Below are 22050 nucleotides of genomic sequence, written 5' to 3' on the forward strand. Positions count from 1 at the left end.
TTTTGTCTTCCTTGGATGTGGCTTTTCACAGGGACATTTAATAAATTAGTTTATATCTAGAGTTATATTGGATGTTATTGAGAATTGTAGTATTCATTTTTAGGGATTTTATTAGATTCTTGGGTTCATTATATTGCGGTGGTGTGGGTGAGATTATTGTTACTCTTAGGAAGATGATATTGGAGTTTTTTTAATTTGTTGAGGACTCAAGTTTTGGGCATAAATTTGAGCATTATAAACTCTATATTTATTATAGTAGATTGACCGGATTTGCCCCGTAGTTTTTTCCTTCTACACTGGAGGGTTTTTTCCAATGTAAATTTGGTATGTTCTTTTTTTGGTCTCAAGGTGTTTGATATATTACCTGTGTGAATATTGATTCTAGTTGATTTTGGTTTTGGCTTAGTTTATTCCACAATATTTCTATTTTGGTCTCAGCACTACTATTCCAAACAAAGAATATAATAAGGAAGCCTTAGAGCTCAAACTGGCTGCAAGTGTGATAAGTATGAACTCTAGGAGGAACTATTGATCCTAGTTAGAAGGCTAGAAGGATAATTGAACTTAAGATATGAAGTTCAAGGAACAAATGGAAGATGTGCACTTTTAGACATTTGACAAGGGGAACGGATGGAGTCAAGTGTAGCTTTATCTTGCAACATAATATAAGGAAAAACATATCTAAAGTTTGATAAGGTGGATGACCGAGTCGATTTAAGAAATTAAGGTTGCTTCTTTAGATCTGGAGAAGCAGGGGACTTTAAAAAGGAGTAGGAATGCGATTGTCTGCTTCTCATATAGAGGCATTGGCCACACCACAAGAGTCGGTGATTCTTCTCCTAAACCTGTGCACCGGAAGCGAATGGATCGCGACTAGGAAATCTGTGTGCACTTTGTTTCCGGTGGGTGCATTTTGAAGCGGGAGTTTTTTTTTTTTTTTTCTCGGATGGATGGATCATACCTGATGGATACGGATATACCTAATAAAGTCAAAAAATAGGATATCTCGGAGTGCCAAGGGCAACTTTCTATCTCCAGTCCACAAGGTATCTCCGGAGTAACAGGCTACATACGCAGCCACTCAATTTGCAGCATCATTGGCTTTCCAATAAATATGCTTGGCCCGAAAGACCCATCCATCCCTCATCATAGTCCAAATATCATGGAGCAAGGGATGGTCACTACCGTTTCAATGAAGCTTATTGCATGCGTATGTTTGAAGTATTCACAGCAAACAAGAAGCAGATATTGAGTGCTCAACTTGCAACAAGGCTGAAATATTTGATCTCAGGCCATAATTGGTAGCCCAAGTGTTATGGTCCAAACTGATTTCTTGCCGTCTTCCGTGGAAGTCGTCTGTGGTGATGGATTTCGCCTAGAAAAGAAGAAATATAATAATATAAAATCCATCCACATATATATGTTATCAGGGGCGGCCCAATTTATTTGGAGGCCTAAGACGAACTTACTGAAGGAAGCCTTTTTTAGAAAAATAAAAAAAATTAATAAGTGCAAAATACTTTTAAAAATTTATTTAAAAATATGCGGAATGTCATATGCCCGTTAAACCTACAAATACTTTTAACAACCAACAAAATCCAAGTTAAGAAACCATACAAATATCACTTATATAGCAGGTTCTCCGTCTTCCGAATCAATAATAATGCAACCATGCGTATGTGTTTGTGTGCTATATTTATACTCAAAGGGAAACATTTTGTAGTTTTTTCGCTGAATAATACTAGCTTGATTTGGATCTCTTGTAATTGAAGATGTAAAGCTGGACACACTACAGGAAACTAGGCCTTTTCCGACGCATTTTTCGAGCTTTGCCGACGCTAATTAGCGTCGGCTAAAATACCCCCGACGCAAAGCCAAGCGTTGGCAAAGCGTCGGATATACCAGAGTGGGAAAAGTTTTTGCCGACGCTTGAGTAAAGCGTCGGCAAAAACATGGCTTTACCGACGCTCATATAGCGTCGGCGATAAACCGACAGAGCGGTTTCCCCGACGCTTTTTTGCGTCGGCAATTCGTGATTTACCGACGCTTGTATAGCGTCGTCGGCATTAACCTTTCCCCGACGCTTCTAAGCGTCGGAAATTGCTCAATTACCGCTGCTGCCACGACCTTTTTTACCGACGCGCAAAAGCGTCGGCAATTGTCTCCGTTTCTTCGACGCTTTTTTGCGTCGGCAATTTCTGATTTACCGACGCTTTTAAGCGTCGGAAATTGCTCAATGGCCGGTCTTTTTTACCGACGCTTAAAAGCGTCGGGAATTGTCTTTTTAAAAAAAAAATAAAACGATAATCAGTATTATAAAATACAAATTACAAAACATATATTATAACAATATGAACCTGTATTACATTGATACATTGACACAAATACTCAGATCATTCAAAATATGAATATTGATATATCTGATTAAAACTCCATGTTTTTGACTCATATATCAGAAAAGCTGCCATACAAATTACAATGTACTCTGAAAAAGCAAATTACAATGTACTCTGAAAAAGCAAATTACAATGTATTCTGAAAAAGCAGAAACATATACATATCAAACTCATAAAAGATAATCTAGAATGCATCAGGGACGGGATTCAGCTCTATCATCATCTCTACTAGCGTTTGAAGTATCAGGAATCTACAAAAAAAATAAAAAAAAACTTTAGAAGTTAAGAATAATGTGATACATTAACTCATATATCATAATTGATAATATGTAAAATATTAAAATATATATAATTATTTACCTGAGAAGGGAGAAACCGTTGTAACATGGAAGAAATATTCGTAAGCTGAGACTGCAAATTTGCTTGGTTTTGCTTCAACTCATCAATAGTTGCTTGAAGCCGACGAACTTCTGCAGTGTTACTAGATTCTCTGGCATTTCTTGTATATGTGCCCACTGAAGACAACTGAGTGGGGGTAACTCCAACGCCGTAACCCCTCACTCGACCATAACGCTCTGGGCCCATCAATTCAGCGAGCACTTCAGCTTCAATATTATGGGTCGCGTCGGATGATGATGACCCCCCGACGCGCTCCGAAATAAGATTTGTTGCCCTATCCTATATCTCTCAAAAAAATTCAAATTAATGTATGCCAATAATAAAACCAAAAAAAATACAGCACAAGCCAAAGATGAATACATACAACTATATCTCTTGACTCCTCCCGGACAAAGCTGCCATCTCGGTGGGTGTGAGTCATCCTATAAAACTCCACCCTACCAGGCTCCCTCCCATTATCATCCATCTACAACAAAAAGTATATTTCAAGAGTATTCATGCTATATGATAGAATAATTTAAAATAAATTTAAATTATTTCAAGAAAGCTTACGAATTCAGCTCTACGCCTCGCATAACTCATGGAGCCTGAAGTGTGAGGAACAGTCTGTGATGCTCGAGCAGCTCTACCAATATTGGAATATGTCTTCCCCGAAAAACAATAAACAATGTAATGCATAAAATGTATAAATTTCTAATCTATAATAATAGTAAATACAATCTAAGGTATTGAAAAAATATACACAATCTGAGCTCTCTCGGAAAACCAGTAGTGGACAAGCTCCCTCCACTGATGAGAGATTACATCTGGAGGACAAACACGGGCCACCTCCTCTTCAGTCATGCCCTCGTGCTTCCAATCCGCCTTTAGCTTCGCCTTATATTCTTTCCATTTGCGGTTGACGGACTTCAGCACCCAATCATGGCTATTTGCAGGAAGGACAAATTTTGTCTACATCAAAGTCAAAAATGTTATATCAATGTTAAATCAAAAAATAATTGAAGATAGTAAGCAAATTCAATTCTTTACCTCAACAACTCTAAGAAGCTCAACCTTATACGAAGGAAGCATTTCGTTCCATTTCGTATAGTTGAGTGGACACAATTGTCCCTTCCGCGCAACCGATCCTAAAAAAGTTGATAAAATGCTTGCAGCATTCTTGATGGGCTGCCCCAGCTCGTTGCAATGGACGACAATCTTCTGATCCTCAGGTAGGCTCCATACGTCCCGTGCTCGAGTGGGCCCTCGTGTTCGCCTCACTCTCCCCAGTCCATCTATAAAATAACAAGTCCATTAAAGGTAAATGATTTAAAATAGTTAGAACTGGAATGAACATCTAGCCATTAAAAGCAAATGATTTAAAGCAAAATAGATGATAAACACGAGAGGATGAGGGTTGACATTAAGGCGTTAACTGCAAATTAACATATAATTATTATCAATCAAGTTCATGACAAGAACATAAAGAAACAGCTCAATGCCAGAATGCAGAAAAGATGAGAACAGTGTTTGTTCCTTGGTAAAGTTTTGTAATTCAAGTACCATCTTCTCAGCACCATTAACTGAACAGTGTGCAACAAATAGAGAAAACTTGCTCTCTCTCTCTCTCTCTCTCTCTCTCTCTCTCTCTCTCTCTCTCTCTCTCTCTCTTTTCGGTAGAGAGAGAGAACTTGCTTTGAACCGTATGTAGTCTAATGATAGAAAGTTATCACACACCAAACAATGCAAATTTCAAATATCAATGGAAATATATATCTATATGATGCAAAAGCATCTATACACACACAGTGATATATAAAATGCAAAAGCATACACAATGTGGGGCCCATGAATCAATATAAATGGAGACATGCAAGCATGTAATTTATGACAGAGTAGATGTCCTCAAGCTTGTGTGTGCCATTTAATTATTACTCTTATGAACGCATTTTAACGACGCTGCCACTCTATTCTTCGCATCAAATATGCCATATGATGGCCTTGCAAAAATACTGGCAAAGCACAGTTGCGGGCTGCGAGCAGAAGATCAGGAGCACATTGACCACTGGCGAAGCTCTGGTTCTTTAAGCTGAGAAGATAGAGAGTCTCTGAAGCCAGGAGGCAATATGCATCTTTATGAAACTGTAACGGGAAAGGGGACACATTATTGCTATCCATTCTACTGTTCCCAAAAGGTTCCATGAACCAGAACGAAACCACATTGGAATACTGAACTAGTACTGCACACCCATAATTTTCGAACACTCACACAATCCAACAATCATGACATTGGGGCCTTGACGACATCACAGCCACCCACATCCGATGATCACAAGTTCTACATTCAGGAGTTCTTCTATATACCATGAACTCACATATTACTATCGTTATCAACTATGTTTCATACGTCATCTGGGTACTGATAAATGACACATGAAGATGGTTTTAAAAATGAATCCAATGAGCAATAACAAGTTAATTGAGTGATAGTTTCCAATAGAATTTGACGAACCATTCAGGAAATAACTCAACCAACCATCTTTGGTCAATCCTTGGGGTAGGATGAATGTTATTGTTGGCGCTTCGCTGAGCCACTAAAAAATCTCTGCATGAGAAAAAAATTATTTGTTTTGAATAATATATCTGATATGACAGTAAATTGTGATTTGTTATAACCATACTGACCTGCGATACTCGGATATTAAGTCACTGTGGAGTAAGACATAACGATGTGCCTGTGCCAATAATTTATGATGAATTACAGTACTTTCAGCTTTCCCCACAAATTTTCCACCAGATGAGAACTTGTACTCCTCTGCATTATGTATAATATTGTAATTCCTTTGTGGTCGATTAAAAGCAGTTTCAACTCCTTCAAGGTATCTCGAGCAGAATGTCAAACACTCATCAGCAATATATCCCTCCGCAATCGATCCCTCGGGATAGGCTCGATTGCGTACATATTCCTTTAAGCGCACAAGATACCTTCAACAGTAAATTTTAATGCTCAACATCAACATCGAGGAAGATAATAGGATATATATTCATATTAATAATAAATATGGACATTAGAGTTTAGAATATTACCTCTCAATAGGATACATCCATCGGTAGTGAACCGGTCTACCAAGTTTAGCTTCCGCCGCTAAGTGAATGAGTAGATGAACCATAATAGTGAAAAACCCAGGAGGAAAGATCTTCTCCATATGGCACAGTGTTAGTGCAACATTAGACTCCAATTGATCAAGCTCCTTGGGATCTAGAACTTTGGAACATAATGCCTTAAAGAAGGATGATAACTGAGTCACAATTGCAAGAACTTGTTTCTGTGTTGATGATCTTAAAGCCAATGGGAAGATATCTTGCATCAAAATATGGCCATCGTGACTTTTAGGATTCGTAAGTTTTCGCTCTTTAAGATTAACGCATCTTGAAATATTCGATGCATATCCATCTGGAACCTTTATATTTTTCAAAACCGTTAGAAAAAGATCTTTCTCTGGAGTAGACATTGTGTAACATGCAGGAGGTATAAAATATTTATCATTGGGTTGTTCTTTCGGATGAAGCTCTTGTCTTATGCCCATGTCTTTCAAATCAAGACGCGCTTTCAAGTTGTCTTTAGTCTTTCCTTCAAGATTTAACATTGTTCCAATCAAATTATCACAAACATTCTTTTCTATATGCATGACATCAAGATTATGTCGAAGAAGATTATACTCCCAATAAGGTAATTCAAAGAAAATGCTCCTTTTTTTCCATAACTGCTTCTGTGTAGATACCGAGTTTGTGCCATCGTCATTTTCCTGTTCATAAATACTGTCATCATTCTCGAAGTTGTCAGCGTCCTCAAAAATCTGTGTCACTGAGCTGCCAACATCCCCTCTTCCCCGCTTCTTTGAACTGTTGAATGCCTTACCAGGTATATAGTTAGTGCCATGAGTTTGTTTAAGAACTTCAGTTCCAGTTGGTGGAATAGGTGCAGATCGCAACTCTATGGTACCATCAAATTGATTATTCTGATGTCGAAATGGATGATTTGCTTCTAACCATCTTCGATGACCCATATAACAGAATTTTCCTCCATGTTTTAACCAATATGAATGAGTTAAATCTCCACAACAAGGGCATGCAATACGCCCCTTAGTGCTCCAACCGGATACATTAGCATATGCAGGAAAATCATTAATTGTCCAGATAAGAGCTGCACGCAATTTTAATGTTCGGCCAGTGAAAACATCAAATGCATCAACACCCTGCCATAGCTTTTTCAATTCATCTATTAAAGGCTGCAGAAAAATATCTATATCATTACCTGGGCTCTTATCACTGGGAATAACCATTGACAGAATGAGTGAAGACTGTTTCATACACATCCATGGTGGCAAATTATATGGAACCAAAACAACTGGCCAAGTGCTGTATGTAGAACTCATCGTTCGAAATGGATTAAATCCATCCGTTGCCAAACCCAGCCTTACACTGCGAACATCAGAAGCAAATTCGTGATGCCTATCATCAAATGCTTTCCATGCTAAACTATCCGTTGGATGTCTTAACATTCCATCCCTTGTACGTCCTTCATCATGCCATCTCATTAAGGAAGCCGTCTTTGATGATGCATACATCCTTTTCAATCTAGGTATGAGAGGAAAATACCTCAAAACTTTAGCCGGAATTTTTTTAGACTGTGTAGCATCCACTTCATTCGACAAATCATGCCCGTCTTCATTTTGTTTTTTCCATCGTGAAGACCCACATGTTCGGCACGAATCTTCATTAATATTATCACCACGATATAAAATACAATCATTTGGACAACTATGAATCTTCTCATATCCAAGATTTAAGTCTTTTACTAGTTTTTTGGCTTCATAAGAAGTTGACGGCAAAATAACACCTTCTGGAAATGCATCTTTTAATAATTGAAGAAGCATAGTAAAAGACTTTCCAGACCATCCATTCAAATATTTCAAATGGAATAAATGCACCATAAAAGAAATCTTCGTAAATTTCTTACAACCCGGATATAGTTCATTATCACAATCTTTCAGCAAGTTATGATACCGAGTTGTGTTATCTTCAGAGTATATAGGTTCCTCAACATGTATAGATTCAGTAACGGTATGCTCATCACCTATTGGAGCTCCTTCTTGCTCTCCACTAAAATCTGTTAAATTTCTAATATTATGTTCAAGAGCATCTCTGAGTAAGCCCCTCATATCATCTTCTACAACAGGATTTCTGTCTGTGTTACTAGATCCAATACTAGTAGTGTGTTCTATAACTAAGGGTTGGTTAGATGAAGACGACAATTTAGACTCTCCATGAAATATCCATTCTGTATAACCCTTCAGAAAACCATTCCATACCAAATATTCTTCAACAATTTGTGGAGCGATAGCATAACAATTTATACATTTTTGACATGGACAAAAAATATTCCCATTCATTTCAGATTTCTCAGAAGCAAATTTAACGAAATTCTGAACTCCATTCAAATATTCGGCACTGGATCTCGACTTATTTATCCAACTTTTGTCCATTCTATTAAAATACTGATTGAACTGCAAGTAATATAAAAAAATATTAAACGAAATTAGGGTATGAATCACCAATACGAAATCAAAATATAAAATCTTTTTGAGTCATTTTTTGGATCATTAGCAATTTTTTTATCACTTGCAAAGTACAATATTATTCTAGATTTTCAAAAAGATGCAAGTCAATTAGGAAACACAATCTAGTGACCAGACTGCATAGAACTAGAACTATATATAGAATAGTATCAATCAGCATAAATTTGGTTACATATGAAGATAGCAAAGCCCTTGCCTGTGCCTCAATTACTTCAGCTAAACATGCATTAGATTTAATGTTAGCCTGGCTTTTTGGCAGAATATTAATGTTAGTTCGGCTTGCAGCTCAGCTGCAGTAACTGAACTTGCACATTCTGCTACTTAAATTATCATCTAATAGTTAGAAAAATTAACTCTAATATGGTAGATTTTCCATGGAGAAAAGTAGCCCAGCTGATAAATGCGAGTCTCTCTCTCTCTATATGGTATGAGAGTGGTACTGTGGTACTGTTTAAAGTTTCTCCTGGCTAGAAAGCGAAGGCCCACCTTCCACTATGCTCACTTTTTTTGGTAGTACATATAATGTGCTAATTTGTCTAGAGGGCCGTCAACCTTGCGTTAACATGAAGCTGAGTCTGACCTTGTACTGTTGCACTGCGAGCAGTTTGCAGATAAGGAATAGAATGGACAAGGTGATCTTGATAAGGAGAAATAATGGTGGTCCTTCAGGAATCAAGTCTATATATACCACCAACAAAGAAGAAGAGGGAAAGAAAGTGGAAAGAAAAAAAGTGAACATGTGAGGACAGTAGTGAAAGGGTCAATCCCCATCAATGGTCATGGTAAGAGAAGGAAGTGGTGAAGAAAATAACTGGAAGAATGGAGTGAAGTGGTGTGCTTTTCTGGTGGGAATTTAGGTGGATGCGGCTTCAAGACGGAGAGGGATCAAAAGCAGTGGGCACTATGAGGGAGGGGGCAACTCCCTCAAAAGTTATGATTCCTAGCTGTGGCCATTGGATAGCTGTGACCTATGCACAGATCAGGTCTGCAGCTTGTTGGCCTTTTGCACTAGTAAGGTAGCAAGATGGGGCTGGCAACTGTTGTTTAGGGCGACTTCAAACATGCTGTATATATAGCACTGTAGCCGAAAATCAAGTAACAAAGAACAAAAGGCCAACATAATAACATTGAATCCTATTACTTGCAGCTAAAATTCTAACGACATTCTACTAATAAATCCAAATAATGGGTAAAAATGAAAAAGCAATTACATTACTGACCACGCATAGGTCTTCACATGAAAATTAGACATCATTCAACATTGGGTAACACACAAAACTGTTAATCATAGAATACAAATTTCTTCCTAACTTCTTGCAGTTAGCAAGAATGCATATTTGAGATATTGGATTTCTGCTTCAGTTAAAACAATGCTCTAATTGCTAAAATAAAAGTATGTTAATCACACAACAATTTTTAAAGATGATGCATCCAATAAGTTTCTGGGGAGCATAAATATATAGAACAAAGCAAGGAATGAGTGCAAAATCTACCAACATGACCTTTAACATGCATATAAGGAATCTACAAGACATGATAGCAGCTATATGTCTACTAGCAAAGAAAACAAGCAAAAAAGGCCACAGCAATATCTGGTGGGGGGAGATAATCATAACTAGTAAAAGCACAGCCACAGCAGTGGGCACTATGAGACGGAGAAGGTACATAGGATGGAGTTTCACAATGGCCACAGCTAGGAATCATAACTTTTGTCCACATACCACCACACTTACTATTAAAAAAATAAAAGAAGAGGGGATTTGTATCTGCATCTCCCTCTCAAATACACTCTCATCTCATCTTTAACTTTTTCTCCACTATTAAAATATAAGTTAAACAATAATAAAGCACAGCCAAGAGAGAAAGTAAAACAAACCGCAAGCTAATCATGATCAAAACAGAACAATATAAGCTAACTTTTACCTTAAACTTTGTCAAATAAATGTCTACAGAACAAAACATCAGCAGGAAAGTATGGCTTTAATTTATTGATAAAAGTAAATTTTACTTCAGCGTGAGGGTCATACCACGGATCCTGAAATGATTTCCTGTACTAGACGGAAGAGAAGACACTGAGGTTCGAAGAAATCAAATCTGCATCACTTCTCTGCTTGTTAGTCCATTCAGAAAATAATCCTATAGTATGATCAGCAGAATTCTCTGAGCTGTTACCTTGGTTCAAAGCTAAAAGAAACAAGGCTAAAACTATATCATTCTCAAATGCAACTTCAGCAAGACAAACTACTATGACAATTAATAAATGTTAAAAGAGAGTATGGGGATCACTTACCTCAGACGACCGCCGAGTAGCTAGGGCTCGGGATGGAGGTTTGATGTCGGCGCGCAGCTAGGGCTTCGACCGAGAGAGGATGAGGAGAGGGGGCCGGGCGAGCGTTAAAGACAAGAAGAAAACAAACAGGAGGAGGAGGAGGAGGAGGAAGAGAAGGAGGAGGAGGAGGCTTACCTCAGACGACGGCGAGGTCGACGGCGGCGGAGAAGCGGAATCTTCGATCGCCGATCGAGGCTACGGATGGAGGTGAGATCAGTTTGCAAGCCCTGAAAACAAAGAAGAGGAGGAGGACGAGAAGGAGGAGGAGGAGGAGGAGGAGAAGGAGGAGGCTTACCTCAGAGAAGGAGGAGGAAGACGGCAGCGGGGAAGCCACGGATCGCGACGGAGCTGAGAAGTCGGCGATGGAGCTAGGGCATCGACTGACTCGACCGATAGAAAATGGAGGAGACGGGGCCGGGTGGGGGGTTTAATGTTTCCTAACGACGCTTTTAAGCGTCGTAGATTCTAAATATTTGACCGACGCATCAACGCGTCGTCGTTTCTTTGGATTTACCGACGCTTACTAAAAGCGTCGGCAAAGGTTGGGCTGGGCCAAACTTTCCCGACGCTTTCCCTAGCGTCGGGAAAACACAGTCCCCAACACTCCCATTCGTTGTAGTGTAAGGTTTCTAACGACGCTTATAAGCGTCGTTGTTTCTTAAACTTATAACGACGCTTTATAGCGTCGTTGTTTGTTTCGCTTTTCCAACGCTAACCCAAAGCGTCGGGAAAGGTTAGCTGTGAGCCAACCTTTACCGACGCTTTCCCCTAGCGTCGGGAAAAGTAAGTCGGCAAAACCAACATTTGTTATAGTGACACTATTAGTCTGATGAGAGTCTCTTCTCATTGTTAATGGATGCAGCATCTATATGTCTATGCTGTGCTCGTATTTGAAGCAATGGCCACCTTTGTGGGTCAGATCTTTGTGCTCTCCCTCATTGCAATTTTTGGGGCAGCAACTACTGCAATGGTACATTTCAGTATTTTTAGTCTCTCTTTTGACATCTTGTAGTATCAGTGCAACTGATTTTAGAAACATGATTCACATTTTAAGTCTTTCCGGTGTTCATGTTTTGTTAGGTAACTACAGCGAGGAAGACAGTCACACTACTGCTATCTTATCTGATATTCACAAAGTCATTGACGGGGCAGCACAGCACCGGGCTTTTACTGATCTCCATGGGGATCATCTTGAAACTTCTTCCAGAATACAAAGACCCTATAATCCTACTCCTCGTAAATTCAAACAGCAGCGGCAAGGATCTCGAGAACAAGAAGAAGAAAAGAGGCCCTTGGTTTGAAGTTGTATAGATATTTGCTTTGTGATCTTGTTCTCCGATTCATTTTAGGAGTGTAATTTCCAGGGGTGGTTGTTTTATTGTTTATTGTTTTATTTTTTTTCCCTACTTTCTTCTATATGGAGAAATTCCGAAAGTTGCATGATTTTCATGGATAACAACGGGATGATCGGCCGTAAAAATGTTCCTTTTTCATTGAGAGGCCTGGTTGCCAAATTCAATCTCTTGAGTCTAATTTTGCTCCTCTAGAAAGATCAGTTATTTCAAGCATTACCCACCCTGTTAATGTTACGAGGGGAAACAACAAAAAAGCTGGATATGTGTAAAAAATAATTAAATAAACCCTAAGATCTCTATAATTTTTCTTCCTACTACAAAACAAAATAGAGGAAGAGAACCATTAAGGTATTGAACCAATATACTGAATCAGAATAAATTAACAAAAATAAATAACCCATCAGGCGGAAGAGAACAGAACACCTCTAGCTAAAAAAAGAAAACAGAACACTCGAAAGTGTAAAGGCGGAAGCTCACCTCCGGCGTGTGTGGAGTGATTGATTAAAACCCCATTTGATTTTGATGAGCTCAAAGCATTTGAGTATATCTTTTAATTACTAATGAATTCAATTGAGTGTTTCAGTGAAAATCCTGTCTAAGTGTCCCAAGACTTGGTTCATAATTGTTGGATAAGTTAAGGAGTCTGTTTGAACCAATGTCTGAGACTCGAGTCGACTTCCGAGTATCACGAGTCGACTCCAAGCGTATCAAGTTCACTGGCACGAGCTCGAGTCGACTCCAGATGAGTACGAGTCGACTCCGACTGAGAACAGACAGAAGAACAGAAAGGATCAACTCAGAACCTGTCAACGAGTCGACTCCTGAAGTGCGCGAGTCGACTCCAATGTTCACCAAGTCGACTCCAGGGAAGTAAGAGTCGACTCCAAGCAGTCACAGGCAGAAAAGTCAGAGAGCAGTTTTCGGGTCTGAGATTCGAGTCGACTCCAGTGGAACGCGAGTCGACTTCGATGGTTGACAGGTCGACTCCAAAGAAAGCAAGAGTCGACTCTCAGCGGTACACAAAGAAAGTCAGAGACCATTTTATGGACTCTGAGATTCGAGTCGACTCCCGCAATACGCGAGTCGACTCCAAGACACCGCGACCCCAAGACAGACAGAAAACCAAGTTACTGCCTCTGAGATTCGAGTCGACTCCCAGACAACTCGAGTCGACTCCAAGACAGCTTCACGTCAAAAGGCAGAAGACCATCTTTCGGAAACTGAGAGCCGAGTCGACTCCAAGAAAGTTCGAGTCGACTCCAAGACTGGACGAGCCAAAAGACAGAGGATCGGGAGTTCGGGCTCTGAGATTCGAGTCGACTCCCAGGACAGTCGAGTCGACTCGAGTGGACAAAATTCAAAATTGGATCCACGGACTTCAGTGGATGAGCCGACTCCAAAATTGCCAAGTCAGCTCCAGAAGTTGACGAGTCGACTCCAGGTCAAGACGAGTCGACTCCCAGTCGTGAAGGCAACTTTAATTCAAATTTGGAACAGTTGCCGAGTCGACTCCGGAAAAGCTTGAGTCGACTCCCGCTACAGCCGAGTCGACTCCTGATCGCGCGAGTCGACTCTAACCCACCAACGGTCATATTGTCAGGCTGCGCAGAGTGTTCAGAACGGGCAGAAAAAGCACTCTAACGGCTAGTTTCCATGGGGGTTGGCTTAAATAGCCACAGAGGACTGTAGCAAGAGAGAGAACAACTATTTTCACTCCAACTAATCAAGCATTCAAGCTCTGCAACGTGCTCTTCAACGAAAAAGAGGAAGATCTGCATTTACTGCTTCCAACTACATCTTCCCAGCAATTAAAGCCTCCTTCTCCTGCATTCAAGTCGACTACTCTTTCAAGAGGAGACCAGAAGTTTAAGAAGCCATTCCTCATCTCCAATCTAAAAGCGTTTGAGGCTTCTTAACTTCATTTATTGTTCATATTGTTTTCATCTGCTTTTTGAGAAGCTCATTTTCTGTTTTCTTTCTACAACTTGTATTTACTTGGTTCAATCGGGGATTGAATCAAGGGGATTGAGGTTGGTTGGTGAGCCGAGTTAAAACCAACGTGTGTAAGGGTTCGATTGTGATCCCGGGAAAACAATCGGGGGTGGTTCTAGTCGGTGAGCCTGGGAAAACCGACCGAGTTCGTTGTGAGCTCGTAAAACAACAAGTTTGGTTGTGAGCTTGGAAAACAACCGGCTGTAATCCAAGGGGATTATAGTGAATTTCCAAGTGAGACTTGGGGAGTGGACGTAGGAGCAAGGGTTAGCTCCGAACCACTATAAAACTTGTGTTTGTGATTGATTGTCTCTCCTTCTTCTCATTTCATATTACTCACAGCACATAGTAATTAATTAAATAACTTACAATAGTTTTTAATTAATCATCCATAACGTTTTAAATTATCTAAATTATTTTAAAACCCAATTCACCCCCCCTCTTGGGTTGTCTATCTGGGCAACAAGTGGTATCAGAGCCTAAACTCTTCCACCCAAGAGTAAAAGATCGAAATGACAACCCCATTTGGATCTTCCCACATTGAGGGTCAGTCCACCCAAAGACCCCCATTTTTTAATGGGTCTGACTACTCATATTGGAAGGCTAGGATGAGAATATTCATCCAAGCCCAAGACTATGAGATGTGGACTATTGTAGTAAATGGGCCATACATCCCATCCATATATGTAGATGGTGTCAAGGTACCCAAACTAGAAACGGATTGGGATGAACATGACATGAGGAAGGCACAACTAAATTCTAAAGCTATGAATGTGTTTTATTGTGCCTTAGATAGAAATGAATTCAATAGGGTCTCTACTTGCAACTCTGCAAAAGAGATTTGGGATAGACTTGAAGTGACCCATGAGGGCACAAATCAAGTTAAAGAATCCAAAATAAATATACTGGTTCATAAGTATGAACTATTTAGAATGGATTCTAATGAGACAATCACTAGCATGTTCACTAGGTTTACAGACATTATCAATGGCCTAAAAAGCCTTGGCAAGAGCTATACTAACAGTGATCTTGTCAGGAAAATCCTTCGGTGTCTACCTAGGTCGTGGGAAGCTAAAGTGACGGCAATCCAAGAAGCCAAGGACTTGAACAAGTTACCACTAGAGGAGCTTCTTGGATCCCTAATGACGCACGAGCTAACCATGAAGCAACACAACGAGGAAGAGTCCTCCCATAAGAAAAAGGTAATAGCTCTAAAATCTACTTCATCTAACAAGGACTTATCTTGCAGTAGCAGCAGTGACGAAGAAGAGGATGAGGAAGATGATGGTGAGGCTCTTCTTGTGCGCAAGTTCAAGAGATTCATCAACCACAAGAAGTCCTATCATCAAAGGAGAGGCCCCTCAAATTTCTACCGCAAGGACAAAGGTAAGGAAAGGGAAAACGAGGGGATTGGGTGTTACGAGTGCAAGAAGCCGGGTCACATAAGAGCTGAATGCCCTTTACTGAAAAAGGGGAGCAAGTACAAAAAGAAGAAGGCTTTTGTCACGACTCTATCCGACTCCGACTCATCATCCTCTTCATCGGATGAGGAACAAGAGGAAAAGGCCAATCTCTCCTTCATGGCCAATGAAAGTGAGGTAACATCCGAATCACCTTTAGATTTTACTTTTGATGAGCTTTATGATGCTTTTAATGAATTAATGATAGAATATAAGGCAATAAATCTGAAGAATAAAGAACTAAAAATAGCTAATCAATCATACATACTTAAGTACGATAAATTAGTTAAGGATAAGGACTTAATCACCAAAGAAAATATGGAACTTAAGACAAGCAATAAACTTTTAACTCAAAAGACTAATACCTTAACTAAAGAAAATGAAAGGCTAAATAAAGAAACATTAGAACCCAAAAACCATAAACAAATCCTAAACAAGGATCTTACAAAAAAACTTAATGATCTAAAAGCAGAAAATCAAACACTAACTAAAGAACTTAACAAATACAAACCCTTAGTTGAAAAATTTACCTATAGTTCTGAAAAGTTAAACATGATACTTAATAGTCAACGAGCCGTATTTAATAAAGCGGGGTTAGGATATAAACCAAGAAATAAACAAAAACTTCTTAGTAACTTCTTTGTTAAAGCTGGGGAAACTAAAACTAAGAAAATAACCTGCTTTTGTTGTGGAACTATCGGACATAAGGTAAATGTATGTGACTATAGGAAAAGTAAAACAAAAAGGAAAATAAAAAGGGTATGGGTTCCAAAAGGAACCAACTTGACTAACCATGAAGGACCCAAGAAAACTTGGGTACCTAAGATGACATGATTTGCTTGTGTAGGAGTGTCTTGCAGCCAAGGTCAACAAAAACTGCTGGTATTTGGATAGTGGCTGCTCAAGGCACATGACGGGTGATAAAGATCAATTCTTCACCCTCGAAGCTAAGAAGGGAGGTGCTGTGACTTTTGGAGACAACAACCAAGGTCACATCATTGGTATTGGTAAAGTTCAAATCACCCCTTCTACTTTTATAGATAATGTTAGATATGTTGATGGTCTTAAGCATAACTTGTTAAGCATTAGTCAATTATGTGATAAAGGATATGATGTTATGTTTAAACCATCACTATGCATTATAACAAATCCTAATGATAATAGTTTAGTTTTTAAAGGGATTAGGCGTGGAAATGTATTTGTTGTAGACCTAGAAGATCTTGCAAAACATAACCAATGTTTAGTTGTTAATGAAACTAAAGAAAATGATGCTAGTTGGTTATGGCACCGTAAGTTAGGTCATGCAAGCATGGACACAATAACTAAACTAGTTAAAAGAGACTCCGTGATAGGTTTGCCAAAATTAAAATTTGAAAAGAACAAAATATGTGAAGCATGTCAATTTGGCAAACAATCTAGGAACTCATTTAAATCCATAAAATGTGTCTCTACTTCTAGACCTCTAGAATTATTACACATGGATCTATTCGGTCCAACTAGAACAACAAGCCTAGGTGGAAATAAATATGGTCTAGTCATTGTAGATGATTATTCTAGGTACACATGGGTCATGTTCCTAGCACATAAGGATCAAGCATTTTCTGTCTTTAAGAAATTTCATAAAGAAGTAACCAATGCTAGAGATAACTCAGTAATAGCTATTAGAAGTGACCATGGTACCGAATTCGAAAATAAGTCATTTGAGAAGTTTTGTAGTAAAAAGGGGATAACCCATAATTTTTCAGCTCCTAGGACACCACAACAAAATGGAGTTGTGGAAAGAAAAAATAGAACACTAGAAGAAATGGCTAGAACTATGTTATGTGAAAGTAACCTCCCTAAGTACTTTTGGGGAGAAGCCATTAATACTTCTTGCCATATATTAAATAGAGTTTTGTTAAGACCCATTATAAAAAAAACACCTTATGAACTTTAGAAAAACAGAAAACCAAAAGTTAATTACTTTCATGTTTTTGGATGTAGGTGTTTTGTTCATAATAATGGAAAAGATAATCTAGGTAAATTTGACTCTAAATCGGATGAAGGAATATTCTTAGGTTATTCTACAACTAGTAAAGCCTATAGAGTCTTTAATAAAAGAACCTTAGTTATAGAAGAATCTATACATGTTGTTTTTGATGACTCTAGTGACATCTCGTCTAGTAAGAAGATTAATTTTGATGATGATGTTGAAATACTTGAAGAAAAGATAGATGAGATGGGATTTCAAGATAATAATCAAAAGTTGATTGAAGGAGAATCATCAAGCCAAGAGGGTATTGTGGATCATGGGCTAACTAAAGCTTGGAGGTATGCTCATGGGCATCCTAAGGAACTAATTCTAGATGATCCATCTCAACCCGTTAGGACTAGAGCATCCCTTAGGAATTTGAATAACCATCTAGCTTTTGTTTCACACTTTGAGCCCAAACATATAGAAGAAGCCGAAAATGATGTAAATTGGATAAATGCAATGCAAGAAGAACTAAACCAATTTACTAGAAACAAAGTGTGGAATCTAGTAGAGAGACCTTCTGAATATCCAATTATAGGTACTAAATGGATATATAAAAATAAGCTAGATGAAAATGGAATTATTATAAGGAATAAGGCTAGACTAGTAGCAAAGGGTTATAATCAAGAAAAAGACATAGATTTTGATGAAACCTTTGCTCCCGTAGCTAGACTTGAGGCTATTAGATTATTATTAGCATATGCATGCTCTAAGGACTTCAAACTATATCAAATGGATGTAAAAAGTGCTTTTTTAAATGGGTATATTAATGAGGAGGTATATGTAGAACAACCTCCTGGTTTTGAAAATCATCAATATCCCAATCATGTATATAAACTAAACAAAGCACTTTATGGTTTAAAACAAGCACCTAGAGCATGGTATGAGAGGCTTAGCAAATTCCTATTAGAACATGAATTCTCTAGGAAAAATGTAGATACAACATTATTTCTGAAAAAGCAAAATAAGGATATGTTATTAGTACAGATTTATGTTGATGATATCATTTTCGGTGCTACTAACAATCTCCTCTGCGAAGAGTTTGCTGATTTGATGCAGAGTGAGTTTGAGATGAGCATGATGGGAGAGCTGAACTACTTCCTCGGGCTTCAAATCAAACAGTCTGAAGGAGGCATCTTCATCAATCAAGCTAAATATATCAAGGAGATGCTCAAGAAATTTGATATGGAGGGAAACAAATCAATCAGCACCCCCATGAGCACATCATGCAAATTAGACCAAGATGAATCAGGTAAATCTGTAGATCAAAAACTTTATAGAGGTATGATAGGTTCTTTACTGTATCTTACTGCAAGTAGACCTGATATTATGTTTAGTGTGTGCATGTGTGCTAGATATCAGGCTAATCCTAAAGAAACACACCTAGCTGCAGTTAAGAGAATGTTTAAATACTTAATAGGAACTAAGAACATAGGGCTATGGTACTCTAAAGAATCTAGCCTAAACTTAATAGGATACACAGATTCAGACTTCGCTGAATGTAAGCTTGATAGAAAAAGTACCAGCGGGTCGTGTCAATTTCTAGGAGAAAACCTTATCTCATGGTTTAGCAAGAAACAAAACTCGGTTGCATTATCCACTGCAGAAGCTGAATATGTTGCAGCCGGGAGTTGTTGTGCTCAAATCTTATGGATTAAACAACAGTTAGAAGATTATGGCATTAAACAAGATAAAATTCCCATTAATTGTGATAATACAAGTGCCATAAATCTAACTAAAAATCCAATTCAACATTCAAGAACTAAACACATTGAGATAAGACATCACTTCATAAGAGATCATGTATTGAATGGTGATGTGACACTCCAATTTGTTTGTACTGATAATCAATTAGCAGATATTTTTACAAAACCCCTAAGTGAAGAGAGGTTTAGTGTGCTTAGGAGGGGATTAGGAGTGATTGATCCATCCTAGTGGTAGTTTCCACTAGATTCATTGATTTTGATGATTACAATGTGGTTAAAATAGAGTTTCTTTTCAATGATCATCAAATCAGATCTTAATTAGGTGATTTTCCCTCATTTGGCACGATTATAGCATGATTTTTAGGTGCGTGCCAAGGTTAGAGACGACTCGAGTAAGTTACAGAGCCGGCTCCTAAGGGGGAGTCGACTCGCGCATTGGCGGAAGTCGACTCGCAAAGATGGCAGCAGAGGGGGAGTCGACTCGCATATTGTCGGGAGTCGACTCGAGGCCTACAGGCGCATAAGGAGAGTCGACTCGCGCATATTCTGGAGTCGACTCGAGGTCGAGTCGACTCGCGACTCAGTGGAGTCGACTCGCAGTCGGGATCCGACTTTTTAACCCTAGGTTTGTCGTTTCGAAAACACTTTTCTCTCAAGTCGCCACTGTTCAAAAAGCCCTAGAGCCGACTCCTAGGTCGTCCCCGATCGTCTCCAACCCTTTTTCCGTCGATTTTTCACCGGTTCTTAGGGTTTTCGTCCGTTCCTAGGTCGTCTCCGGTCCGTCCCAAGCTTCCTCCGTCGACCCTTCTCCGTCCTTTAGGTTCTTCATTCCATTTTAGGTCAAAATGCTACGTAAGACCGTGGTTAGGAAGAGGTCCCGTCCCGAGGCCGGTCCCGAGCGACGCTCCAAGGCGCGGCACGATCCCGCGAGGCAACCACCTCCAGCTCGTTCCCCGCCTAGGGCGGTTCCCGCGAGGCCATTGGCCGGGAAGGTCGTCTCCACCGGGAGGTATGTCGATTTCGACTTCCTCTCCCGGGAAGGGTTCACCATAGGTGAAAGACTTAGGGTCCAGGGCTTAGAGTTCTTCCTTACATTGGACCTCCCCACATATCCAGGGCTCGTTAGAGAGTTTTACGGTACCGTCCATCGGGGAGATGGGGGTATCGAGGGCACAGTAGCCGGTGTCCCTGTGTTTGTCACGGAGGATCTTATTGGCCACATCCTCCACCTTCCACTAGTAGGGGTGGCTCCCACACATCCCGAGGACAGAGTTGAGGCCCTTACGGCCGTTCTCGGGCATCCACCCCAGTCACCCGTAGACGAGGTATCCGCCAGCTCACTACCGATTGAGATGCGGATCCTCTTGAGTATACTGTCTAGGTCCATCTTCCCTAAGACAGGGAGATTTGATTTTGTAAATGAGAGGGACCTAGCTCTTATGTTCTATATGCTTCATGACACCCCAGTCAACTTCCCTAAACTCATATATCGATACATGTGTGAGCCCCTAGATAGACCTAGGCTCACCCTCCCATATGGCATGATATTCACCCTTCTGTTTAGGGAGTACGAGGTTCCCATTCCTGAGGGAGAGCCCTTTCGCGCTTTGCGATGGACTGATCGCACGCGTGCGGGGACCCTACACAGGATGGGGTTTCGGAAGAGAGAGGGGGTATGGGTTAGGAAGTCTACCCTCACCGCTCAGACCACCAGACCTTCACCCAGTCCTGAGCCCGATTCAGACTACCCAGACCTTCCAGACCATCCAGACCTTCCATCCACTCCTCCTGCTCCTACCACCTCCGCCGGACCTTCCTCCTCGGCACCACCCTCTATGGCGGTCCGGATTGATCCTGAGCAGCTCCGGGAGCTGCGACAGGAGATAGTCAGAGAGGTGAGGGATGAGCTGCTTCGGGAGCTCCGAGGTGCGGTGCCTGCTCCCACTCCTGCACCCGTATCTTCTCAGTTGGTCCCTTCCTTGACAGCCGTGACTGACATGACGGCTCATGTACGGGAAGAGATCTACAATGTCCGGAGTTTGGTCCAGGCCCAGTTCCAGAGCATGAGTGAGGTCACGAGCACCACTCGACAGATGCGAGAGGACATAGGTCGTGACATGCACACCACCACCGAGGGGGCCGAGCGCTTGTCGAATGTACTCATCGACAAGCTGGACGCACTTCAGACGTCAGTGACTGGGCTTCAGACGTCGGTGACTGGGCTCTCCACTACACATAGCAGAGCCACTACGTCTATTATCACGCAGCTCGGACATGTTACAGATGCAGTCACCCTCCTCATGGAGCAGAGCCGATTGAGAGGAGGAGCACCATCCTCGAGAGGAGGAGCCACATCCTCGAGAGGAGGAGCCACCTCATCGAGAGGGGGAGATACATCCTCGAGGGGGGGATCTTCATCCTCGAGGAGACCATAGATGTTCTTTTTGTTTTGTTTTGTGTTGTTTTGCTTTACTTATTGTATGCTCAAATGTATTCACATTCATATCAATACAATGAGTAGACATCTTATCTTCATTTCTGTGCCATTTGATGATTGGTTGTGCCATTTGTGCCATTGATTGTGTGTGATTACCTCCTTTTTGATATGATGACAAAAAGGGGGAGAAATATGTATATATGTAAAAGGGGAGAAACATGGATAAAATATGTAAAAGAAATCAATAAAAAGATAAACTCTTAAAAACACACACAAATTTGTTCTAAGTGGATTCGGTACCTCGAAGCTCATTATCTCTCTTTTGGGGCTCCTAATGGAGTAAT

At 40.1% G+C, this 22050-nt stretch overlaps 2 protein-coding genes and 1 long non-coding RNA gene across 3 annotated transcripts; 1 reads left to right on the forward strand and 2 right to left on the reverse strand.

Annotated features, from left to right (window-relative positions):
- Window positions 1-2590: 2590 nt before the first annotated feature.
- On the reverse strand, window positions 2591-3982 carry LOC148702377 (uncharacterized). Its single transcript, XM_089927677.1, has 5 exons — window positions 3825-3982; window positions 3348-3746; window positions 3160-3261; window positions 2757-3074; window positions 2591-2647 (listed from the first exon to the last, which is right to left on the reverse strand). Exons 2-5 carry the CDS (start codon window positions 3471-3473, stop codon window positions 2591-2593), a joined length of 603 nt encoding a protein of 200 aa, XP_089783803.1. The 5' UTR covers window positions 3474-3746; window positions 3825-3982.
- A 20-nt stretch (window positions 3983-4002) lies between these two features.
- On the reverse strand, window positions 4003-7402 carry LOC120111413 (uncharacterized). Its single transcript, XM_089927678.1, has 4 exons — window positions 6446-7402; window positions 5862-6235; window positions 5460-5759; window positions 4003-4069 (listed from the first exon to the last, which is right to left on the reverse strand). The coding sequence occupies exons 1-4, from the start codon at window positions 7400-7402 to the stop codon at window positions 4003-4005; spliced, it is 1698 nt and encodes a 565-aa protein (XP_089783804.1).
- Window positions 7403-11600: 4198 nt separating this feature from the next.
- LOC103700137 (uncharacterized) lies at window positions 11601-12222 on the forward strand. The gene is made up of 2 exons (XR_015973874.2): window positions 11601-11712; window positions 11823-12222. It is a non-coding gene; the product is annotated as an uncharacterized LOC103700137 (long non-coding RNA).
- The last annotated feature ends 9828 nt before the right edge of the window (window positions 12223-22050 follow it).

Source organism: Phoenix dactylifera, chromosome 16, assembly GCF_051530095.1.
Source record: "Phoenix dactylifera cultivar Ajwa chromosome 16, Ajwa_hap1_PhDact_Kaust_v1.1, whole genome shotgun sequence".
NCBI lineage: Eukaryota > Viridiplantae > Streptophyta > Magnoliopsida > Arecales > Arecaceae > Phoenix > Phoenix dactylifera.